At 61.6% G+C, this 23,799-nt stretch overlaps 1 protein-coding gene across 1 annotated transcript in view; it reads left to right on the forward strand.

Moving 5' to 3' along the window:
- The window catches only part of VAV2 (vav guanine nucleotide exchange factor 2), a 150,691-nt gene that overhangs the window by 101,956 nt on the left and 24,936 nt on the right, over positions 1-23,799 (forward strand). Inside the window, exons 5-12 of the mRNA XM_036260401.1 lie at positions 12,762-12,864; positions 15,211-15,309; positions 16,447-16,515; positions 17,430-17,530; positions 18,495-18,594; positions 19,434-19,529; positions 21,564-21,632; positions 23,109-23,195. Coding sequence (XP_036116294.1) covers positions 12,762-12,864; positions 15,211-15,309; positions 16,447-16,515; positions 17,430-17,530; positions 18,495-18,594; positions 19,434-19,529; positions 21,564-21,632; positions 23,109-23,195 — 724 coding nt within the window. The remainder of the gene's footprint in view (positions 1-12,761; positions 12,865-15,210; positions 15,310-16,446; positions 16,516-17,429; positions 17,531-18,494; positions 18,595-19,433; positions 19,530-21,563; positions 21,633-23,108; positions 23,196-23,799) is intronic.

Consider the following 23,799-nt stretch of genomic DNA (forward strand, 5'->3'; position numbering starts at 1 on the left):
CGGACCCGGGGTTGATATTATCCATTATCGCCGTTTACAAGACACACAGCGATGCCGTTTCTCACCTGGCTGCCGCTGGCGGAGGCTGTGGCTGTGCGTGTCGCCGGAGTGGGGCAGCCCCCTTCCCCTGCGGGCGGCCAGGGCGGAGGGAGTGACATTCTGAGCAGAACCTGCTCTCTTCCCCTTGGGCTCTCCTTGGCCAGGCGTCAGAAGTCGCCCAGACCTGCGTTCCACAGCTGTTTGGGGACCGTCAAACACGGACCCACCTGCCGCTCTCTGTCCCATGCAGGGAACCTGGTGTGGCTTCTGGGGCACTGGTGAGGGACCGCCATGGGCGAGGGCCCGATGTCGGCTTTCATTCATTCATTCATTCATCCACTCACTCATTCGCTCTCATTCACTCATTCATCCACTCACTCATTCATCCACTCATTCATTCACTCATTCATTCATTCAGCCGTGTGTGTGTTCAGTTGCCAGGTTGTTGCTAAGCACTTCCTGGATTTCTGGGAGCTGGAAATAGAACGGGGAGGGAGACACTTCTGCCCCCCAAGTCTGCAAGAGGGGGGAGCACTGGAGGAGAGGTGTGGGTCTCCCACGTGGACCTTCCCTAGAGGCCGTCCTGACGGGCGTCTCGGTCCCCACAGCCCCCACTGTCTCCGCGGCCTGGCGGGTTATTGAGGACCTGCAGCCTCAGTACTGGACACAGGTCCGCGGTAAAGGCCGCCTCCCGCCTGCCTACAGCCTGAGTCTGCCTGCTCCCGCCACCCTTGTTCCCAGACCGTCGTGTCGGGCAGACCGGGGAGCCCTGGCTCTGTCGTGTCCTACTTGCGTGGCTTCTGGCAGATTTCCCACCGTTCTGTGCCTCGGTTTCCCTCTGTGTGACTTGTGGTGTCTGTCTGCTTCGGGGACGACACAGGGGAGCACAGCCCCGGCGAGCGCACGGCACTCCGGCAGGGACCCGGGGCCCGTCCGTCTAACCAGGCCCGTGGCCGTTCCTCCGGTGCCCGTGGCCGTGGCCGCACCGTCCGGAGACCCGCACCCGGGCCACCTGCGCACCTGTGGATCTTCTAGTAGCCGCGGCAACAAAGAAAAGGAACAGGAACGGGCGAAGTGGATGTGTTTTTATTTAACCCAATATATGCACAACATCATCTAGCTTGACACGTAAGCTCCACGACAGGTCGTCAGTGGGGCCGATGCTCGCTGTGTGACCGGAAGCTCGGCTCAGCTGGGCTCGCCACGTTTGGGGGCCCACGGCCGTGGGTGGGCAGCACGGGTCTCAGGTCCGGAGCGCGTTTGAACTGATGACACTGGGCTGAGATGATGTTCTCAAGGGCTCTGAGCTCACTTTTGAGGCCACTGAATAATGTATAACTGAATGAGACGGCAGCTGGCTGGAAAAATTAACACGAAATATTGCCAGTTAAAAACCGCTTTCTCAGGCAACCCGGGGGACCTGTTCTCAGGTTGCTCTAATGAGAAGTTCCCTGCATTTGCATACGGCTTAGCCCTTCCTGAGAACCCCTCTATTCTGGGGTGCTCCTGGGAGCCTGGGGGTGCTGCTCCTCCTGTCTCATACCTGCCTGAGTCCTGGGCCGGCCTGGGGTGAGACGCCTGAACTGGGGAGCCCCTCACCCAGGGCTGCACACAGAGGAGTGACATTGTGGGAGCCCAGAGTGGGGCTAGGTAATGCCAGTTTAGAAATCAGGGAAGACTTCTCAGAGGAGGTGACAGCTGGGCCTTGGAGCCCAAGTAGGAACTGCTGGAGAGCAGGGCTGGCGCCCCAGCAGGACCGTCCTGCCGAGGCCTGGCAGGGCCCAGCGCCCCAGAGCAGGAGGCAGGGAGTGGGTGGGGCAGGAGAGCGAGGCGAGACCTCCTGCTCAGGATCTGGGGTCCCCATCTCGGGGTGTGGCTTGCGTCGCCCCGTGGAAGTACAATGTGGTCCGTGACGCTTCACGGGGTTTGCAAGAAATCAGTTGTCGGAGCTCCCTGGGACTCACCCGGAGGGCTCCCTCCACCCCGGGAGGCACGGCTCGCGTGGGAACCCTGCCTCGTCCCGCTGGGGTGTGTTCGGGGACGGGGGATGGGGGTGCCAGCTGCGCAGTGCTGGCTCCGTGCTCAGTGTTCGCTGGCTGGAGAGGGGCCCGTCACCCAGGCGTGTGACCACAAAGGTGTGTCCACCTCGGCCTCGGTGGCCCGCGTGGCTCTCGTGGTGTTCCGTCCTCCTCTGGGCCCAGTGAGTCCTCAGGGCCTCAGGTTCCCCATCTCTGGAACGAAAGCTCCAGCCAGGAGGTGTGGGGGTCTGGGGGCCTCTGCTCCCTGCTGGTTCCGCTGTCCTTGGGGTTGAAGTACTGTCCAGCCTTAACCACACGTGACATGACGCGGCCGGGAGTGGGACGTGTCCGCACACGGGCAGCTGCACCCTTCACTGAGCCGTAAAACGACTTCCCAGCTTGAAACGTGTCGTGTGAGCATCGCTGGGATCGTTCTTACGGTGCGTAGGTGTAGGCGGAGTTTCTGAGTGGATGCGCCTTCGGTTGGGGGCCTCCGGGCCGTCCCTGTCCCTGGGGAGCGAGGTGGGACACGGGAGGGGGGCCAGGCCGCGCGCAGGCCCCTCCCAGCCGGGCCAGGAACAGTTGCGCTGCCCTGTGACCCTGTCCCCTGGGGCCTCTCCCCACCCCGGTGCTCGCCGGCCTGTCAGAGACACGAGGTTTGTCCGAAAGCTCCCCGCCTCTGCTTGTGTTCCGGCCACCTGAGCGCCAGTTCAGTCGCGGGGACACCCTTCGGGGGGGTGGGGTACCCACCTGGGAGGCCTGGGGCAGGTCGGGGGTGGGGCAGGGTTTGGGGACGGCTCATGTTCACCCCCAGGATTGCTTCTCCAAAGGGCATACACTGGACAACAGACTACACAGAAAGAGCCCCAGCCCTGGGGCTGCCCCTCCCCCGCCCCGTGGAGAACACAACCCACCAGTCTGCAGCAGGGGGAGAGTAACCCCGGGGCGGAGGTGTCGGCGGAGGCCCAGATCCTCCGGTGTCCCTTGCTCTGTAGTCTGTCTGCTCCAGGGCCCCTCTGGCCGGCGGGCCTTTGTTTATACAGCGCTGAGGGAACGCCATCTGTGTGCCAGGCACGTTGGGTCCCAAGCCAGGGTCTCTGTGGCAGCACAGGGTCCCTCAGCCCAGTTGAGGCCTCTCCACCCTCCAGCGACCTCGGGGGCCAGCTGGTCAGCTCGGGAACTGGCCGGACGGAAGGAACGAAACCAGCGTTTAGGGGTCAGCGGGGGGTCAGCGTGGGTCCTGGAGCCTTCCCTGTGTCCAACACAGACCTGGCATACACTGACCCCAGAAATACTGCTCAAGCCCGGCCGGTGTGGCTCAGTGGGTGGAGCATTGTCCCATGGACTGAGAGGTCCCAGTTCGATTCCCGGGCAGGGCACATGCCGGGGTTACGGGCTCCGTCCCCAGAAGGGGGAATGTAGGAGGCAGCCGATCGATTTTTGTCCCTCACATTGATGTTTCTCTCTTCCTTCTTCTCTCTAAAAAGTCAATAAAAACATATTTAAAAAAATTAAAACAAAAAAAGAAATATTGCTTAAAAATGAGTAAGCATAATATACTGGATTTCATTGTAAAAGTCCTGTCATGTACATAATACCTGCTGTATTGACTGCCAAACTCCTATTCATCCTACACAACCCAGCCCAGAGTTACCTCCTCCAAGAAGTCATCCCCAGCCCTACCAGGCTGAATGAAGTGGCTCTTCTGCAAAGGATTAAAAAGTACAGCAGGCTTATCTCTGTCACTGTGTTATACTTGTCTTCCTGTATTTGCACCCTCCCCACCTAGGGAAGCTCCCCATAAGGGTATCGCTGGGGGAACAGAGCAGAGAGGGGCCCTGCACACTGGCAGAGGAGCGCCCATGGGGCGAGGTCCTGTATCACTCGCTGTTTCTGTTCGAGAGGATCTGAGCAGCGGCTTCAGGTGCAGTGCACGGGGTCCCCTGGAGCACCCAACCCTGTGCCTGTGTTCTGCCCCGTCGTTCAGTCTTTAAAGCAACTCTGCAGAGTGGGTGGTCGCGCCCGGTTTTGCAGTGGAGGAAATGAAACTCAGACGGGCTCCGCGACTTGGTGCGGTCACGCAGCATACTTTCCGTGACAGGAGGGTGGGTTTTCTAGTAACAAGGTAACAGCAGTCCAATGGCCCCAGACGGCCCGGGGCTGAACACGCAGCATGCCTGCCGCAGGTCTTATGCCCGCCTCCAGGCAGGGCGCCGGAGGCAGAGAGCAGAGAGCTGCTTCTCCGATTTCTCCGTAGGTGGGGGAGGACAGTGAGGGGCTGGCGGACCTCTGTGCAGGCGACTCTCTCTAACCATCAGGACGGGCAGGCCAGGCTGCTGGGGCCCAGGGCCTCGGGGTCCGGTGGGAGGTGAGGGCGGGTTTCTGCCGGCTCTGGAGGGCAGCAGGCCCTGCTCGGGTCCCCCCTCCCCCCGGAGGCTCGCAGGCTGTCGTGAGGACTAAAATAATTGTCGGGAGTTAGCATCTGTCCACGCAGCTGTCTGCCAGAAATCAGCAGGAGCGACAGGATGCGACAGGAGGCAGGGGTGGGGGGCAGGGTCGCTGTCCTGGAATGTCAGTGGGGGCGTCCACTCGGCGTCCAGGAGAAGGGAGCTGGGCGAGGTCTTGCCGTGGTGTGGGCCTGGCCGCGAAGGTACATCTGCTCTGGGCATCGTGTCCCTGTCATCGTCCAGGATCCTACCCTGGCCCACCTGACTGCTTCCCCCTCAGGGTCGCTACTGAGAGACCCCAGTTCTGACGGACAAGAGACCCACGTGCCCGGCCTGGCCTGGAAGGACGTGGGGACCGTCTCTGGCGCGGCACCAACTGAGCACTGTTACACGCCCAGTCCAGGGTGACAGGGATGCTGAGTTTGTCCATGAATGTGTCCTCTGATAACTGGAACCTCCACCTATCAGTCTGCTGGCCCGAGATGCTGGTTGGGAAGAATCAGTGTGGTGAAACCAGCCCGTGCTGTGGTGTCGCAAAAGCACTTTGGAATTTTGCGGGGCCTTGGGGTCCTTTGTGGGGACCATGGGAGGTTGGACTGGGGCGTTGGGTCAAGGGTGCTGGGCTCAGATGGGCCGCAAGGCAGCCCTACCTCCCCTGTGGGGATGTGTGCAGGGAGCAGGTGGGCCCGGCTCTGGTTCTGGGTGCCTGGTGCCGAGGGCCGGTCACAGCTGGGGACCTCGTGCACCCCTCCCCCAACCCACACCTGCCCTTTCCGCTCCCTCCGCCCAGCAGCCTCGGCTGTCAGATGCGCTGGGTGCGGCTGGTCGTGACATGACTCATCTGCGCTAACAGATGCCCGAGACTTATAGCCCACCCCTGCCCCGCGCAGGACACCCACTTTTGGAGAGGGCGCCTTCGCTGGCTGGAAGGGCCGTGGCGGAATGTCCGTGCCGTGCAGGCTGAAGGAGCGGACCTGCGGGGAGCCCGTTGGGCACCCCACGCGAACAGCATCCTGCCTCCTAGAAGCATCTGCATCTCAGACGTCAGTCTCCCCACCTGGACTGGGAGGGTCACGGCCGTCGCTATCTCTGTCCCCGGGTCCAATAAGTGACCTGCAGGGAATCGGTCTTAGGCTAAATGTGGATTTAACTAGTCAAATCCGGTAGCGTTTTTCTCTCAGTTGCTGAGTTTCACAAATGTCTAATTACTTGCATAATTTTGCTCTTTACAAAATCACTACTTGGCTGTTTCTTTAATTTCCCCTTGTCCGCTAATGCGGGAAGTGTGCCGAGCGAAGTGTTGGGAGCTGCTGTTGAATTTCAAGTCCTGTGCACGGCCCGCATTTCTGCTGCTCGTGGCCCTGGACTGACGCTGGCTGGGAGGTTTCCAAACGAAGTGCTGTCTGCGCGGAAGCAGGACTCTGCCTCTGTGCTGTATGGAGTGCGAGAGAAGGGGAGGGGCAGGAGGGAGGGGAGGGAGGAGGGGCTTAGGCTGTCACCAGCAGAAGCCTGATTTTCCCCAGTGGCTTCCCCAGTCTGCACCGGGCTTGGAGAGCAGGCATTTTGCAGAATAGCGAGAAGGAAGGGGTGGCGCCTGCGTTTTGGGGATGTTTCTGTCCCCAGTGAAGATGCTGGGACACAGCTCTCCGCCCAGTGCCTCTCAGGTCCTGGGTGAGGTCGCACGGCGAGTGGAAGGAGAGTCACGGGCAGGCCCGCGGGCTCCTGGGCTCTCTGGAGAGCGAAAGCAAGTGGGAGCTTGGTAGTGGGCACGGTTGTGGTGACCACCCTGAAGTGTTCCTGTATCTCTGGTCCCTCCTCTGAGCCCACAGAGGGGGAACGGACTGTGTGGTGTCACGTTTGTCTGGAGGAACCCCCAGATTCTTCACAAGGTGCTCACGGTGGACGGGATCGGAGAGTTTGGGGCACTGCCCACACTCTCGCCGGCCTGAGGTGTTGGAAAAAAGAAACGATGGCTGTAGGGCAGCCAGAAAGTTAGGAAAATGCTGGAGTCCCCACATCTTATAATCCTCCTCAACTCTTGGCCGAGCGTTAAACCCCCACACACGGGAAGGAGCCTCTGGTTTCCGGCCGAAACGTCAGCAGCGGGACGGGGCATTGAGCACAGGCTCGGCGGCTGCCCACTGCCCACTGCATGAGTCCAGTGCCGTTAACTGCTAGAGCAAGTATCGCTCTTCAGGAGAGCGGAAGCTCCAGTCGCTACACTGTATCATTCATCAGTTCAGTGTCCAATCAAAAGTATCAAACTTGCAAAGAAACAGGAAAAAGTGTGTCATGTTCAGAATAAAGTGTGTCATGTTGAGTCCACAGGAACCAACCTTGGTGACCCAGATGTTGCTGTATATACGGGCGGGAACTTAGGGGAAGCATGTGCCACATGAATGAACAGATGGGCGGGGAGCCTCCGCGGAGAAATAGAAACGGCTGTAAAAAGGGCCAAAGGGAACTTCTGAAACTGAAAAGCCCCAGAACTGACTCGAGCCATCCGGGGTGGGGGTGGGGGGCTGATGGGAGACTGCAGGAGGCCGAGGAGGCGCTGGACGTGCAGGGAGCGACCTGCAGTTGCACACGCTGAGTCAGGGAGAGAAAAGGTTGAAGGAAGGAACAGAGCCTCAGACGAGGAGGGCGCGTCACATGGTCTCAGCTGTGAAGGAGGAGGAGAGAGAATGAGGCGGGGAAAATGGAAAACAGCCTGGCCTGTGTGGCTCAGTGGATTGACCATCATCCCATGGACTGAGAGGGCCCAGTTCGATTCCCGGTCAGGGCACATGCCCGGGTTGTGGGCCAGATTCCCAGTAGGGGGCGTGCAGGAGGCAGCCGATCAGTGTTTTTCTCTCACATCCATGTTTTATCTCTTTCTCTAAAAATCAATAAAAACATATTTTTTTAAAAAAAGGTAAACAGTGGCAAACTTCCTAAATTCCAACACCTCTACAATAAAACTACAAGACTGTTGAAATAAAAGGAAGAAGAACCTACTAAATGAAAGCATAAATTATGTTCATGAATTGGAAGACACTGTTAAGATGGTAGTTCTCCCCAAACTGAACTGTAGATGGAATACAGTTTCTATTAGGATCTCAATTGACTTAAAAAAAAACAAAACAAAAAAAAACCCGACAAGATTCTGGCGGTAACATGGAAACAAATGGGATCGTAGAACAACCTGTACGATCTTACAAAGAATAAAGCCGTAGGATTTAAACTACCCAGTTTCAGCCCTGGCCGGTGTGGCTCAGTTGGTTGAGTGTCATCTTGTGCACCAAAGGGTCACAGGTTCGATCCTCATCAGGGCACATACCTGGGGTTGTGGGTTCGATTTCCCCTTGGGATATGTACTAGAGTCAACCAGTCGATGTTTCTCACGTCGATGTCTCTCTTTCTCTCTAAAATCAATTAAACGTATATATATATTTTTATCCTCACCCAAGGACATTTTTGCATTCATCCTCAAATAGAGCAAGAGGGAGAGAGGGGGGAAGAGAGAGAGAGAGAAACATCGACGTGAGAGACACATCGACTGGTCACCACCCACACGACCCCAACTGGGGCCGAGGACAAATTGCAACCGAAGTACGTGCCCTTAGTGGGAACCGAATCTGGGACTCTCTAGTTTGCCAGCTGATGCTCCAGCTGCTGAACCAAACTGGCCAGGGTTCAATTAAACAAACGTATTTTAAAAATAAATAAATAAATAAACTGTCTGATTTAGAGACTTTCTGTGAAACTGGTCAGAGTGGTATTGGCATAGGAGAGATGACTAAGTTGGTGGAACAGATCAGAGAATTCTAAAATAGCCTGGATGTCTGTGGCCGGTTGGTTGTGTCAAAGGGATGTCAGCTGTCCAGTGGCGGAAAGGGAGTTTTCAACAATTCATTCTGAAACACCTGGATATCCTGTGGGAAAAAACGAACCTCAATCTCCACCTCACACCACACACGAAAATTAATTTGAGATGGATCAGAGGCCAACATAAATGCTGAAACTAGCATTTCTTAGGAGGAAATCCCTTGCAGACTGGAAGAATGCAAAGATTTCTTACCCAAGACACAGGATTCCTTAGGACACAGGACAGTCAGCACACCACAGAAGAAACATTTGCGAAATAATGAAAGATGAATTCTAACCAAAAGAACAAAATGTAGCCTTGTGATTGATGTGAAAACTGGCCAGCCTAGGATCAAAGTGTGTGTGTGGACAGACAGGTTTGACGGGAGGGCAGGAAGATGCCTTGTTTGGAACTGAATGCTTTGTCTGCATGTGAATAGACAAGGTTTGCATGACAAAGGGTTGGAAGACCACCTCCAGAGGATAATGGGCATGGAAGCCCAGGTGAAGGTGGATTTGTTATTATTTTTTTTTATTTTTGAGGGCTTGGCTGTATGGTCAGCAGAGGCACCATCTCAAGGAAATTATTTATTTATTTATTTTTTATCCTCACCCGAGGAAATTTTTCCATTTTTTGTTCAGATAGAGCGGGAGGGAGAGAGAGGAAGAGAGAGAGAGAGAAACATCGACGTGAAGGGACACATCGAGTGGCTGCCACCCGCACGACCAACCAGGGCCGGGGACAAACTGCAACCGAGGTACATGCCCTTAGCGGGAACCGATCCCGGGTCTCTCTGTACCACAGGCCGACACTCCAACCGCTGAGCCAAACCGGCCAGGGCTCAAGGAAATAATTTACCTAAATGAACATGTAACCTGGGGAACCACTCTGCAAATAAATTGGCTGGGTCCAGAGATCTGGAGCATTTACTCCCTTGCGAGGCTCCCCCTCACTCTTACCAGCATGTGCTTGTAGTTCATTGTGTTGCACCGACCCGCAGCAGGCCCAGCACCGCAAGTCCGAGGAAGAATCCACAGCGCCGTCAGCTGCTGTCCGGGAAGCTGAAGGTGACGGTTCACTAGACCAGCAACAACTGGGGCCGGGGGAACCAGGAACGGGGGAACTCCTGCACCAGGCCACTAGGATGCACACACTGTGTCCACGCTGGAAAAATATGCCTCCCCTCCGACCAGCAGTTCCACTCCCGGGGGCATTTCATTTCCAAGGGAGGAAAGAGCATTAATGTACACACACATGCGCACACACGTGCTCTAGCAGCTTTCATTTACAATGACCTAAACACGGAGGCAACCGAATGTTCACCGAGAGGAGACGGGTGACAAGCGGCAAGTCCCTGCGGTGGGTTAGCCCTCGGCTGTAACGCCGGATGGCCGTGTGGGCAGCTCGGGTGGATCGAGATGGGATGTCGGGGGAAGGAAGGCGGCAGAATGACCGAAACACACGATGCTGTTGTTAGGACCTTCAGGACAGACAGAAGTAGCCCCTGGTGAGGAGCGGCCAGGAGGGCAGTCCGGGGGGCGCAGGGGACTGCTCGGGAAGGAGAGGAACGCTCAGGGGAGACGAGGTTCCGTACGACGCGGTTGTGAGTTACGCGGGTGTCCGTTCGTCCCAGTGGGGTGGCTAAGGCTGCATCAGTCTGTAGACACCGTAGCCAAGAAAGCGGTGAGATGCCCGTGTCAGGCGTTCTGCCCGGAGGTGCCCCAGGGAGGGGGGTGTTTGCCCAGATCGGGGTGACGGTTCTCACTTACAGGTGATGCCAGGAAGAGGGAGGTGAAGGGACTCGACCCCTCGGACACTTGTCCAGGACCCAGGGGTCCACAGGGCTTCTCCACCCCTCCAGCCTTCCCTGTCTGCTCCTCCCTAAAATGCCACAGCTCCGCCCTGGGCGCGCAGCGGGGCAGGTGCCTGCCGCACCCCACCTCTGTAGACCACTTCTGGGGTTCCTCCGGACCCCCCAGTGCCGACTTCAGCGCTCAGGCCCCCCCAAGTACTCATCGATGGGAATCGTGGTGGCCAGTGCGCGTGGGGGGAGGCAGCCGGCGGGAATGTGTCCCCAGAAGGTCCCCGCAATCTGGCCAGCCCCCCGCATGGCGCTCCGGGCTTTCCCATCCACACAGCGAGAGCCGTGGGCTCGGGGAGCGGGGGGCGAGGAGGTGGCAGCTCGCGCACCGAGCCCAGTGGCGGGGCTCACCGAGGTCTTTGCCGAGTGTGCTGGGACCGATTAGAAGGCTCCCCGCCGTGGGGTGAGGGGCTCCCGCACTGGCCGCCTGGTGTCTGTGCCAGAGGACCTGGAGGCCCCTTTCTGGACCTGCGTGCCCTAATTTTATTTGTTTCATTTGTTCTTAAAGTGTTTGTCAGGGTCCCCACCCCCCTTCCCTCCACGGGCCCACGAGAGCGAGGCTGTCTCCGGACGGACGGCGTGAGTGGCTCTGCTTCTGCCTGAGCAGCTGGAGCCCCCCGTCTGTCCCCTTCACGCTGTCACCGTCGTAGACACGGGCCTGTCACCAGGCTGGCTCCCTGTGCGATAGCGGCCTGGCGGCACCTGAAGGGCCTTGTCGGACCCCCAGGAACCAGTGAGCAGGGCTGAGGGAGCCGTTTCCTCTGGAGACAGCTCTGGAGAGACGGAGGCGACTTGTTCAGCACAAGTGGGGCTGCCAGGCCGGCCCGCGGGGCACAGAGATGGGAAGAGAACCCCGAGTCACAGATACTCTCCCTGCCCTCATTCCTGACACGAAGGTCTCAGCACAGACCTCCGGGTGAGCCCAGGCCGGCCCGCGGGGCACAGAGGTGGGAAGAGAACCCCGAGTCACAGATGCTCTCCCCGCCCTCATTCCTGACCGGAGGTCTCAGCACAGACCTCCGCGCAGCCCCGGGTGAGCCCAGGACAGCCCGCGTCCTGGAGGGCGGCGGCTGAGGAGGGCTGGGCCGGGTCCCCGGCCGCGCTCCACTCCCCGCCTGCTCTGGAGTCTGTGTCGCCACCTGGAACAGGCTCAGATCTCTCAGCCTCCACGGGTGTGTGAGGTTAAAACACAGAAGTGTGTTCCAAGCCCTGGACTCAGGGTGGGGGCTTGCGCCTGCTGGCTCCGTGCAGGGCGCCCCATCTTTCATCCTCGGCAAACTCCTGTGCCCTCGTACCTGGCGTGGTGCAGACAGTACCCAGAAGCAGCTCCCTCTCCTTGCCTGCTCAGCCAGCCCTGTGGGTCACCACTCCCAATGCCCCTGCCCAGCACACTGCAGCCACAGGGGAGGCACCCAGGGCTTTGGGGAGCCCCCTCTGACGGCACAAGCCTTCCCACTCCCATTTTGAGGGCTCCCTACCATCTCCACCCCAGGCCTCCCCAGCCCATAGAATGACAGCTAATGTAAAAAGCTAGGTTGGGAGGGGGCCAGGAGCCCATTCATTGAGCTGCTGGGAGTCATTTCTGCTCTCTCCCCTATCTGCCCGAATTGTGGCTGCCCCGTGGGGTGGGATGGGGCATGCTCCCCACATTTCGGTCCCTTCTGGAAGCAGACTTAGCCGGGCCCTGCTTGGAGGCCAGGCTGAGGTGTGTCCTCCCACAGAGAGCCTAGGGAAGGTGGGGCAGGCCTGAGCCTCCAGGTGAGCTGGCATCTGGGCACAGCCTGCCCCTAGGAGGGACCCGTAGCTGGCTGAAGGGCTGGTGGGGTCCGCGGCTGCTCCTGGCCCATGGGAACTGCTGGGTGGCTGGGTCGGCTCATTTGCTGATTTGGTGAACCGTTTGCTGAGCACCTGCTGTGTGTCAGGTATGGCGAACAGAAGGGATTACGAAGTTGGGTTTTGTCCAGGGAAGAGACAGCCTCATCCACGGTCACTTATAGATAACTGGAGATGCAGCGAGGGAGAGTCCCGGATCGCAGACTGGGTGGGGATCCTGGAAGGCCTCTTGGAGGAGGTGTCCTGTGAGCTGAGTCTCACAGGGCTGAGGTGGTAACTGGGAGTAGAGTCAGGGCATGACCACGAGTGGAGATGAAGGTCTGTTGACTTATGGGTGGTAATTTCCTTGGCACTTGTCTGGGGAGGCGCATCCGGACTCGGGTCCCTCCTCACCGTGTGAGCTTTGCACCTCGACCTTCCCACGGGGCTGAGCACTCGGCTCCAGGTCGCAGTGTGGACTGTGGCCGCGCCGTTGGAAGATCCTGCTGAGGGTGCCACCCCGGGGCCTCCAGCGTTTGCTGAAGGGCTGGAGAATTGGGGGCTTTGTCACAGTAGGTCCTTCTGAGGTCCGCTGCCTGATTTAGACTCACAGACACATGGGAGGCAGGGGCCCAGCCCATTTCATAGACCAGGAGACTGAGGCCGAGAGGGAGGGGGCGTGGTGGCCCCGATGCCTCTCCCCTCGCTGAGCCCCGTCCTGACCGCTCTCCCCGCAGTGAGCATGACCTGGGTGAGGACATCTACGACTGCGTCCCGTGTGAGGATGAAGGGGACGACATCTACGAGGACATCATCAAGGTGGAGGTGCAGCAGCCCATGGTGAGCAGCCGCCGCGCCCGCCCGCCCGCCCGCCGGGCGTTCAGACTGGGCAGGGCGCTCGGGCCCTTCGAGGGAAACAGCCGGCCGGGGCCGGGCCACCGAGGGAGAGCTGGTCCCGAGCAGGGGGGACTCCGGAGGCTGCACGCGCCCTCCCCCTCCTGGGCTCAGCCCGTGGTGGCCCTTCGTCCCTGCCGTCTCCTTAGGAGACCGGGAGGTGACACCGCCGTCATTACGACCTTCCACGATGCGTTGCCATGGAATTCTCCTCCGAGGTGGGCTCTAAGTCCTTCCTGCCCAGGGGCCGGCAGCCGGAGCTCAGTGTCCGAAGCACGCGTCCCTCTCCCACGCCCCGTCTCCCACGCCGCCCCCGTTGCCAGCACGGAGGGCCCGCTCCCGTCCCGGTGAGCCAGCTCTGGTCTTCACGCCGCAAGGGCACTTGCTTCCGGGCGGACGTCGGCTCCGTCTCTCGGACGCCAGTTGGCCCCGTGTGGGTTTGCTGGCCACAGCTCCGGCCGGGCTGGGGAGACGAGCACCTGGCGGGATGGGCTCCAGCCCTCTTGGGCCCCCAAACCCTCGGGGGTAGTCGAGGTGCCGTTTGCCGACTCGGGAGGCTTTGGATGCCGATTGCTTTCACCGAGGAAATGGGGGGATTTCTGAAAAAGCGCATCTCAGCGTTGTCCTTCCCGGGGGAGCAAGCGGTGCTCGTAGCCCCCAGACTCTGCTCCTAAGAACGGGTGTCCGTTTGGCCTGGAGGGGTGTGAAGATGGGTCAGCGGGGGGCTGTGACCACAGGCCTGCCTCGGGCGACCCTGCCCTCCCTGGGCAGCCCTGCAGTGGGGCGGCTGCCCCTGGACCTTCCGGGGGTGTGAACGGCTGGAAGGCCCCCCCCGCCCTGCTGCGGGAGGTTCCTGCCGTGCCCCCAGCTGCCCTGGAGCCGGGCCCCTCGCTCCTCAAGCGCTTTGGAAGCTGGGTGTCCTCTGCGTGGAGTGTGTGTGCAGTGGCCTGTGTTATCTGGAGGGACCCTTGACCCCAGGCCATGCAAGCTGCCGAGAGAGCCCGCTGTGTGCCCGCTGTGTGCCCGGCCTGCAGAGACTGCAGGGGGCCCTCCCCGAGCTCTCTGCTGTCCTTGGTCCTGAAGCACACAGGGCCTGTGGGGGTGGGCAGAGGCCCACCTGTATCCGGGGGACAAGCTGCACCCCCTGTCCAGCTCAGTGTCCTAACACGTGGCTCTGGTGTTGGCGACCTGCCGTGTCCTTGCAGGCAGGGTGGGCCTCCTGCCGTGTCCTCTGAGATGACACTGGTTTCGTATCATCCCTGTCAGTCTGGAGCCCTCTCGGCGGTCTAAGTGGGAGGTGGTGGGGACGGTGACCTTTGCAAAGGAAGGTAAAGCCAGGGGATGGCAGGTGTCCCTCTCAGAGCCCAGATGTGGGTTGGCCAGCGGCATGCTCAGTCCGGTGCTGTCCCCCTCACCAGCCAGCCGGCAGGGCACCCCGAGGCTGTTGGCTAAATGCACGCGAGCCTCCCCGACCTCCCCACGCACAGCGTGGATAACGGCCGGCGCTGCTAATTGGGTCTCTCTGTCCTTTGTTTTCCATGCTCCCAGATTAGGTACATGCAGGTAAGCACTGCCCGCCACCCTGGGAGAGGTCGGGCACCATCTTTAGTTCTAGGGGGATCATGGACCCTTAGCACCCCATGAAGCCCTGAGGGGAACAGTGCAGCCCACAGGCCGAGCAGAGCTAATGCCGGAGGGAGCCTGGGGGCTCCTGCCAGCGCTGCCCCCCCCCCACCCGGGCAGGGCTCTGGGCGTTTCTCAGAGGAGGATGGGGTTAGGTCCCAACGTCATGTCACCGTCCCAGCTCCGTTCCCCAGGGCCTTGCCCAGGGAGCTGTGGCTCAGCCCGGAGGACCCGAGGAGGGGGCCTGCCTCTGCACAGCCCCCCGCCGGCCTCTTCCCGGTCCCCAGAGGTGAGGGGCAGGCCCCACCACGGAGGTGTGTCCCAGGGACCACTGCCGTCCAGGGCCCTGGTTGGAGTCCAGCCCTGGGAGGAATCGCTGTCTTTCTCTGAGACCCTGCCAACCGGCGACGCTGGGGCGGCCGCTGAGCTGTGCCCGTGGGCGCTCGCGCTGTGCGTGCGGGAGGGCAGCTTGTGAGGGCCTCGCCCCGGCCTGGAGGCTTCCCTCCTGGGCACTGTCGCCAGGCCTCAGGCTCACGCCCCCCACGTGCCTGTCTCCTCATCTGCAAAAGGGAGGAGAGGCCTTGGGCCCCTTCGGTCCCCCATCCGGCCCCACCACGGCCAAGGCGCAGGCGGCGGGCGTCCTGGCTCACGCTGTGTGTCGTTGTCCAGAAAATGGGCATGACGGAGGACGACAAGAGGAACTGCTGTTTGCTGGAGATCCAGGAGACCGAGGCCAAGTACTACCGGACCCTGGAGGACATCGAGAAGGTGGGCGGCCGCCGTTCCTGTGGCCTGTGACGGACGAGGGCTCCGTGGTCCTCCCGGCTTTGCCATCAGGCACCCTGCCCACTGCCAGTGCTGAGCGGGGTGGGGAGCCAACGTCATGTTTCAGAGGGCACCTCCTGGCTGTCCTTGGGTTGTGGGTAGAGCCCAGTGTGGCCATGAAGGGAGCACCTGAGGGGCCCTCCACTGTTGAGGGCACTGTGGCCTCCAGCCGGCAGTCCTGATGTCCCTGGGCCCCCGGTCTAGCTCAGGCCTCCGACTGACGGCCCCTCCTCCTGCCCCAGCCACCCCTTGTGTGCCTGTCCTCCAGCCCACTGACCACACCAGCTGCCCACCCTGGCCTCACATTCTGCCTCCCTGTCCCCCGCAGTCCCCTCCTCCTGTGAGTCCAGCTCCCAGGTCAGCGCCTCTCAGGGCCCTCAGAGTCCTGCTACCGAGAGCTGGCGGCGCTGTGTCCCGTGTCCTCCCCTGCCTCGGCCTTTGAGGGCAGGGCCGCCCACGCGCGGTGTGGCCGGGTGACGTCGAGGGCTGAGCACGGTGGGGTCTCAGAGGGCTTGTCCTCGGCACAGGGAGAACCGCTTGGACCCCAGCATTGTCCATTCAGGTGGTTCTCTCTGCTGCACGCCGCGGCGAGGGGCCAGCCCCTTGGGGAGACGGCCGGGCCGGGAGGACTGGGGACAGCACTTGGTGCCCCTGGGCGTGGGGGCATCTTTTGCTGGCAGGTTGAACAGCACACCCAGGAACGAGGCCCAGGAATCTGAGTGTTGGGTGGGGACTGGCGCCCCGTCAACATCCAAAAGTGTAGGCAGGGTGAGGCCCCTCACCTCCCAAGCCTCAGTTTCCTCAAATGTCTCAAACAACCATGGCAATGCTCGCCTTGGTTGCTGAGGGGCCCCCTTGGGGCTCTGCCCACATAGCAGGTGTGGGTGCTTGGTCAGCGCTCAGGCCCGATCCTGGCCGGCCCCACACAGGGCGGGGTCCGGGTCTCCCAGAATGCTCCCCAGTGGGCACGGGCCGGCTGCCAGGCCTGCAAAGCCACCTGCAGGGGGCCCCCGCCCCTGGCAGGGCCGGCAGAGGCCCTGTGACCGCGCTGAGCCGGCAGCGTTGTGTTCTCTCCCCCAGAACTACATGGGCCCCCTGAGGCTGGTGCTGAGCCCGGCGGACATGGCGGCCGTCTTCGTCAACCTGGAGGTAAGGACCCAGCCTGTCCCGGGTCCCAGAGCGCTGCGTCCCTGCCGGGGGCACAGTTGGTCCTGGCTCAGGGGCGTGTTTATGGCTGACAGATGAGTGGAGGTCGGCCTGCTCTTGCCTCTGGGGACTTGGGATTTCGGGGCCGGGAGGACGCCGGTCAGGGAGCTGCTGGCGTGGCTCAGACGAACACGCCCGGGAAGACGGGCGAGGCCTCATCAGCAGCTGGAGAGACGTGTGTCCCCGACCCTGGAGCAGGGCCGCTCCCCCTCTGCGGGGTCTGCGTGCAGACCAGGAAGGCGTCCCTGTGGGACGGTCCATGAGGCTGCACAGGCCGCCATGGGGAGCTTCCTTTACTCTGCCTGGCGTCCACGGGGTGCCCCTGCCCGTCCCCTCAGCCCCTCGTCTGCTCGAGGGCTGGGCTCTGGTCACCCCCGGGCTTGGCTGGTGCAGACCTCGGAGCTTCCCGCTCTGTGTCCCTGAACCAGTTTATCCTCCAGGGGTGGTGACCACGAGACCAACGAGTCACAGTGGGAGCCCTCGTGGGGGCGTCTGGGGGCCCTGGCCGCTGTGCCAGTCACCTGTCTGCCCCGAAACCTGGGAGAGCCCCCTCCCCAGGCCCGAGGCCCCCGCTCCACAGCCAGGGAGCTTCACCCTTCAGAGCCTGGGACCCCAGGCCTCCGCTGACCCGTTTGGGCACGAGCCTCCCTGGGGTTGGCCACATGTGTCTGGACAGGCAGACGTGGCCGTGGACGCTCCCCGAGGCGCCCAGGGGACATCACTCGGGTCTCCTCGTGGGCTCGTCACTGGAGCAGCCCCTAGCAGGGTTGCACCCTCCGTTTCCGTGGGAGCGCGATCGGGGACCGCGGGCCCTTCTGGCCCGGCGTGCCTGTGCGTAGGCTGCTGTTTCCTCCCAGGACCTGATCAAGGTGCATCACAGCTTCCTGAGGGCCATCGACGTGGCCATGATGGCTGGGGGCGGCAGTCTGGCCAAGATCTTCCTCGAGTTCAAGGAGAGGTGAGTGGAGGCCCCTCCCCGGGCACCTCTGTGGGCCACCCCGGGACAGTGCGGGGCCGGCGGGCGCTTCACCAGGTGGGAGCCCTCGCTGTGGGCTGTGGGCCCGAGGTGGTGACTGTGCCCCTCTGGACCCGGAGGACTCGTGAGGTGGGGAAGCTGCCCACCTCCCCCATCACAGCCCAGGGGGCCCCTCTGGGCGCAGCCGGGTGGGAGGGGCCTCGCTTCTCCCTCTCCTCTTTGCTGGGGGTCTTACTGGCTGAAGGACGATGGCGCCGGGCACCTGGGAGAGTCAGCCCCGGTGGCGGGGGGGGGGCTGCTGCCCCCGGAAGACAGGCTGCCCTAGGCAGGTCGGGGTGCAGGGCTTCGGGGACTCGTGGGCAGGAGGACGTGACTGAGAGCCTGGCTCCAGAGTCCCCGCAGCTCAGACCACTTCCCTGCTGTTGGGTAAACTGAGGCCAGGCCTGTGCCTCTGACACGGCTGGCCCCGCCCTGTGGACTGCTGTGGCCTGGCGGGGAGGGGCTGGGCCTGGGGAGCAGTGCTGTGGTCACCGGTGCTCGGCTGTCCTGGCATAAATGAGCCCCGGCCTTTCTGGGGGCCCCTGGCTCCGGGGAGGCGGGGAGCTTCTCTCTTCTGCTTTGCCCTTTTGAGGGGTGGATGGGGGGTACCACACCTTCAACCCTGGAAGGGAACCACGGAAAGGGGCCTCCTTGGGTTTGGGAGGAGTGGGGTGCCCCTCTTCCCTAACACTTTGGCAACCCCCTCGGAGCCCAGCTATGACTTTGGGACAGGGAGGAAACAGCACACGGCAGGAAAACCAGTACACGTGTTAGCACGTGTTAGCACGTGAGGAGCGGTCGGGCGAGACCCACGCACAGCTGCCCCGATGAGAGGTGGCTCGTGGCAGTGGCTCCCTGAGCCTGCGTGTGCACGCGTGTGCCTGCATGTCTGCGTGTGCCCGTGCAGGCTCCTGATCTACGGGGAGTACTGCAGCCACATGGAACACGCCCAGAACACGCTGAACCAGCTCCTCGCCAGCCGGGAAGACTTCAGACTGAAAGTCGAGGTAACGGCGGCTCCCGGCCTGGCCCGGCTCCCCCGCCCGGCCCTCTGAGTCCGCAGCCCGAGGGCCTCCTGTGTGCCCATTCTGTGGGGAGGCGGGACAGGTAGTGATAGGACTTTTTTGCAGGTGATTTTTTCTCCTTTTTGGGGTGGGGAGTGGGCAGGCGGAGGTCACGGTCCCAGGCCAGAGCACAGCTTGAGTCCCTTGGGTGCAGTTGAAGTAGGCCCCAAGGACCACATCTGGCTCAGCGAGGGTCTGTGACTGACCCGTGTGACCCTGGCCTGCCGGACCCCACAGGAGCCCCAGGAGACGGATGTTTGGGGGAGCTGTGGAGTCTCCCACCACCCTCCTGTCCTCACCCAGGCTCAGGGCCAGGCTCCGGTCGGGTTGCCCCTCTCAGCACCCCTCCTTGGTCCCTGCCTTGGGGTCAGCGGCTGCTCCCCAGGCGGGGTTCCCGTGTCAGAGTGGCCCCTGCCTGGGTCCTGGCGCAGGGTCCCTTGGCTCTGGCAGTGCTAACTGGGGCCCCCCGGAGACTCAGGTGCCCCAGTATGTCCGGGCAACTAGTGTGGAGCCCCTAGTTCTGCAGGTGGTCCCCCTTCGCGTTAGCTAGCTTCCCCAGGGGTGCTGAGGTGGGCCCAGCGGGCGCCAGCCCAGAGCCCCAGAGTCCTCCTGTGCACTGCACCCCCTGAAGCTGTGCGAGGCGGTGGGCCCCACACCTGGCTCGCGGGGGGTTCTGGGAGCCAGGCCAGAGGAGGACCCGGCACCCGGCGGGGGTACGGGGGTGTCGGGCCCAGCGTCCCCAGGGCGGGGCGCCCCTCACAGACTCGCCGCCCCGTGCCCAGGAATGCACACTGAAGGTCCAGGACGGCAAGTTCAAGCTGCAGGACCTGCTGGTGGTGCCCATGCAGAGGGTGCTCAAGTACCACCTCCTCCTGAAGGTGAGGCGCCTCCCACGGCCTCTGGCGGGCGGCTCGGGGTGCAGCCCAGACAGGCCAGGGCGGGACGGAACCCAGCAGGCAGGTGAAGACGGTCCGTGCTCAGCGCGTAAACACTGCCGCGGGCCGTGGAGCCGCGGTTCTCGAGCGGGTTCGTCCGGAGTGCTGGCGAGAAGCGGTTGGTTTGCGACCGCATCCTCTTTTCCCGTTAGAAACCACGTAAATGGAGTTAGCTCGTTTGGGACCCCGCAGTGATTCCGTTTTAACCTTCCTTACGTAGAGTGCACGTCGAATGTGCTGTTTAGTCTGTAAACAAACACTTCTTTCCTGAGACGCATCGAACTACCCTCCACGCGTCTTAAACGAATCAGCGTCGGCGCCCGGTCCAGGGGTGTCGCTCAGGGGGTCAGCATCTTCGCTTGTGCATGAGTTACCGCCTCCGAGATGCTGTCACCGGCGAACTGCTTTTCCTGTCTCTAAATCGACCAGTTTTTCTACCTCTTCAGCGGCCTGTGCCATGGTTTCCTTCACACCCTGAGCAACGTCACACTCTTGACGCCTCTTTCTGTTTGAAAATTGTGCTGGTCGTCCACTGTGCCAGCAACAAAAGCAAAAACAAATCCCCAGAAACCCACGAAAATATTTATAGCACAATTTCCCAAGAGGTTGACGAGGTTCACGAACTCGATTGTCCTGCTGATGTATCAGGGAGGAGGGTTGTCAGGTCGAGAACTAGAGTGTTTTTGTTCCTCAACCGAGACGTATTTTTCTCTGTGAACAACTTGGTCGAGAACCAGGTTGTTCGAGACATTCGAGAACCGAGGTTTGACAGTATATATTACGAGCTGCTCAGTAGATACATATGAAACGTTGATCAAAGTAAGTCTACAAAGGAAAATTATGATTAAAATTGGTAAGAGAGCCCGGCTGGTGTGGCCCAGTGGTTGAGCGTCGACCCATGCACCAAGAGGTCGCCAGTTCGATTCCTGGTCAGGGCACATGCCCAGGTTGTGGGCCCGATTCCCAGTAGGGGGCGTGCAGAAGGCGGCCAATTGATGTTCTCTCTCATCCATGTTTTTCTCTCTCTCTCTTCCTTTCTCTCTCTCTAAAATCAATAAAGAAAATTTTTTTTTTAAATAAATAAAGAATAAGATTGGTAAGAGAGCAGGGAAAGTGGAAGAGAGAAGCGTCGTCCGGCTGGGGAGAGAGTCCCTGTGGCTGTCTCCCAGTGTCCGGCCTGGGGAGAGAGTCCCTGTGGCTGTCTCCCAGTGTCCGGCTGGGGAGAGAGTCCCTGTGGCTGTCTCCCAGCGTCCGGCCTGGGGAGAGAGTCCCTGTGGCTGTCTCCCAGTGTCCGGCCTGGGGAGAGAGTCCCTGTGGCTGTCTCCCAGCGTCCGGCTGGGGAGAGAGTCCCTGTGGCTGTCTCCCAGCGTCCGGCTGGGGAGAGAGTCCCTGTGGCTGTCTCCCAGCGTCCGGCTGGGGAGAGAGTCCCTGTGGCTGTCTCCCAGCGTCCGGCTGGGGAGAGAGTCCCTGTGGCTGTCTCCCAGCGTCCGGCTGGGGAGAGAGTCCCTGTGGCTGTCTCCCAGCGTCCGGCTGGGGAGAGAGTCCCTGTGGCTGTCTCCCAGCGTCCGGCTGGGGAGAGAGTCCCTGTGGCTGTCTCCCAGCCTCTCTGAGCGCCCTGGCAGCCACGGCAGGAACGGAAATAGGTCCTCTGGGCAGACCTGGGAAAGGCAGGGGTTTCTGCTGAATGAAACTCTGTAGTGATCACCTGGGCACCTGTTAGCTCAGCACCTTGCCTTGTGCTGCTAACGTCCTGTTACCCACAGACTTGGGGACACCCCTCCCTTGCAGCAGTGTGTCGCCCGCGGAGGGCTCAGGGTCCGTCTGCTGCAGATGGGCAGCTGGACCAGAGCCTGGGCCCATGGGTGGGTCTTTGTCCCGGAAGGCCATACTCTGTGCACACACGCTGTGCCCGGTGGGGGCGAAGGCAGAGGCCAGGATCCCCGAGTCGTGACCCATGGCTCCGCTCTCCCCCGCCAGGAGCTTCTGAGCCATTCCGCCGACCGGCCCGAGAGGCAGCAGCTGAGAGAAGCACTGGAAGCCATGCAGGTGGGTAAACCGAGGCAGGGGGGGCTGGGCCAGCCCGGGGTTCAAGTGCCAAGCCTGTGCTCTCGGACTGGAAGTGGGCTCTCTAAGCCTCGCCCTGTGACCGTCGAGGTTGATTCTCCTGGGACAGGAGGGGAAGGTTCAGAGGGGCAGGTGGAAGGGGCCACAGGCCTCCGTTTCCTGCTGTCCCGCCTGCTGCAGGGGCTGTCCTTGGGTCCCAGGCCCTGGGCTCAGTTCCGGGCCACCCAGCCCTGTGACCTCTGCTTCTGAAATCCCTCCTCCACCAGCCACACCACATTCCCCACGCTGTCTGTGGAAGCCCACGCTGCAGGTATACCTCCCAAAGTACAGCCTAGTGCGAGCCACTCCCCTGCTCCAAAACCTTCAGTGGCTCCCCAGTGCCCCCGGCAGGCGTGGGCTCCTCCCCTGGCACACAGGCCTCCACGGGTGCTTGTGTGGCTCTGCAGTTGTTTTCCACGATGTCCACGTCCCACGCAAGCTTGGCCACTTCCAGGCGCCTGAACACACTCCATCCTTTTCCCCTCTGGTGTCGGCTCAGGGGGGGCCCCTCCATGTCACCTGGCTGTCCGTGTCCTCAGCCTTTCAAGGTGACGCCTCCCTGGAGGCCTGCACCCTCCAGGTTCCGTTCCCATGCTCTGTGGTCCATGCCCAGGTCTGGGCAGCCCTGTGCTTGTGCAGAATGTCACTCCAAGTCACGTGGGAACTGTGGCCTGTCCCTGAGGTCAGAGGGGTTGGACAGCTCCCTGGGCCATCTGTAACGTTTCTGCCTCTGGGTCCCAGCTTCTGCCCTGCCACTGACTGGGCTCCTGGCAGGAACGGCAGGAGGCTCAGAGGGGAGGCTGGGACCCGCCCCACTCAGCCTGGCTCGAGGGTCCCACCCAAGGCAGCCTGTGTGTCTGCCGGGCAGGGTCAGTGCCGCCTGCTGCGTTCTCCGGGGTGGGGCTGGTCCCCTGGCTCTGGGCAGCACCGGGTGCCTGCCCAGTCCCTCGGCCCTATGGAGTGCGGTGGGCACCGCCCCCTGGTGGCCAGCAGGCTGCATTGTATGGAAACCGCTAGCCGGTGGGGTTCACCCACATGCAGCAGAGGCTCCCCAGGCAGTGGCCTTTGGGGTGTCCACTTCCCAGAGCTAAGAAACGGGCTGATCCGAGTCTAGTTGGCTGTGTTTTTCCTACTCTCACTTAGAAGGGGGGCAGGAGGCAGGCGTTTGGGGTTCTCGGCCACCCATTGGTTTGCGGTTGTGGGTTGGTTTTAGCTTTTCTGCCTTAGTTCCTTCATTTGTCAGTGGAGGTGACCCGTCTCACTACCTTGTTTTGCGAGCCGGCCACCTCTGGCGGAGGGTTGAAGGTGCTTTGAGAGTGCCCGGCCCTGCGGAGTGCGGGGTGGGGTGCGGGCTGAGCCCCTCCGTGCCCCCCGCCCCCGGCACCAGCCTGCTGACTCCTCCCCACCCGTCGTCCTCAGGACTTGGCAATGTACATAAACGAAGTCAAACGGGACAAAGAGACCCTGAAGAAAATCAGCGAATTCCAGAGTTCCATAGAAAACTTGGTAAGTGTGCCGACCCTCCGGAGGGTGAGCTTGTGTCCATGCACATGTATTCTAAGAGTGACTCACGATCTCAGTATTGAGCAAGCGCAAGCGTGGACACACACTTGCCTGCCCGGCCTCGGGAGCCGGGCCGACACCACATCCTGCCCTTGCCAGCCGGCCCGGCACCCGTGCTCGGAGGTGGCCTGCCGGAGGACGGTGCTGACCGCCATCCCCCCTCACTGGACTGAGGACCCCCGTGGGTCCAGGAGGCCATGGCTCCCAGGGGCCTGCGGCTCCTCCTGGTCTGTGGCTCGTGCGTCCACACTGCCAGGAGCTGCCTCGGTTTCCCCGCCCCCTCCACGTCAGGCAGGGCTGACACCGCAGGGGACCCTGTTCGAGGCTCACCCTTGGGGAGAGGAGCTGTCCCGTCCAGGAAGCAGACACTTCCCCACCTGTGCCAACCAACGTCTCCCAGACCTGCCGAATGTTTGCCCGGCGTTTCTCCACGTCTGTGCTGTCGACGTGTGGGGCTGGATTGTTCCCTGCCGTGGGGTCTGTCCTGTGCCTTGCTCCCAGCACCCCCGCCCTCGAGGGGCTCAGCGGACACAGCCAGATACATCTC

The sequence above is a fragment of the Molossus molossus genome, unplaced genomic scaffold, assembly GCF_014108415.1.
Source record: "Molossus molossus isolate mMolMol1 unplaced genomic scaffold, mMolMol1.p scaffold_m16_p_14, whole genome shotgun sequence".
NCBI lineage: Eukaryota > Metazoa > Chordata > Mammalia > Chiroptera > Molossidae > Molossus > Molossus molossus.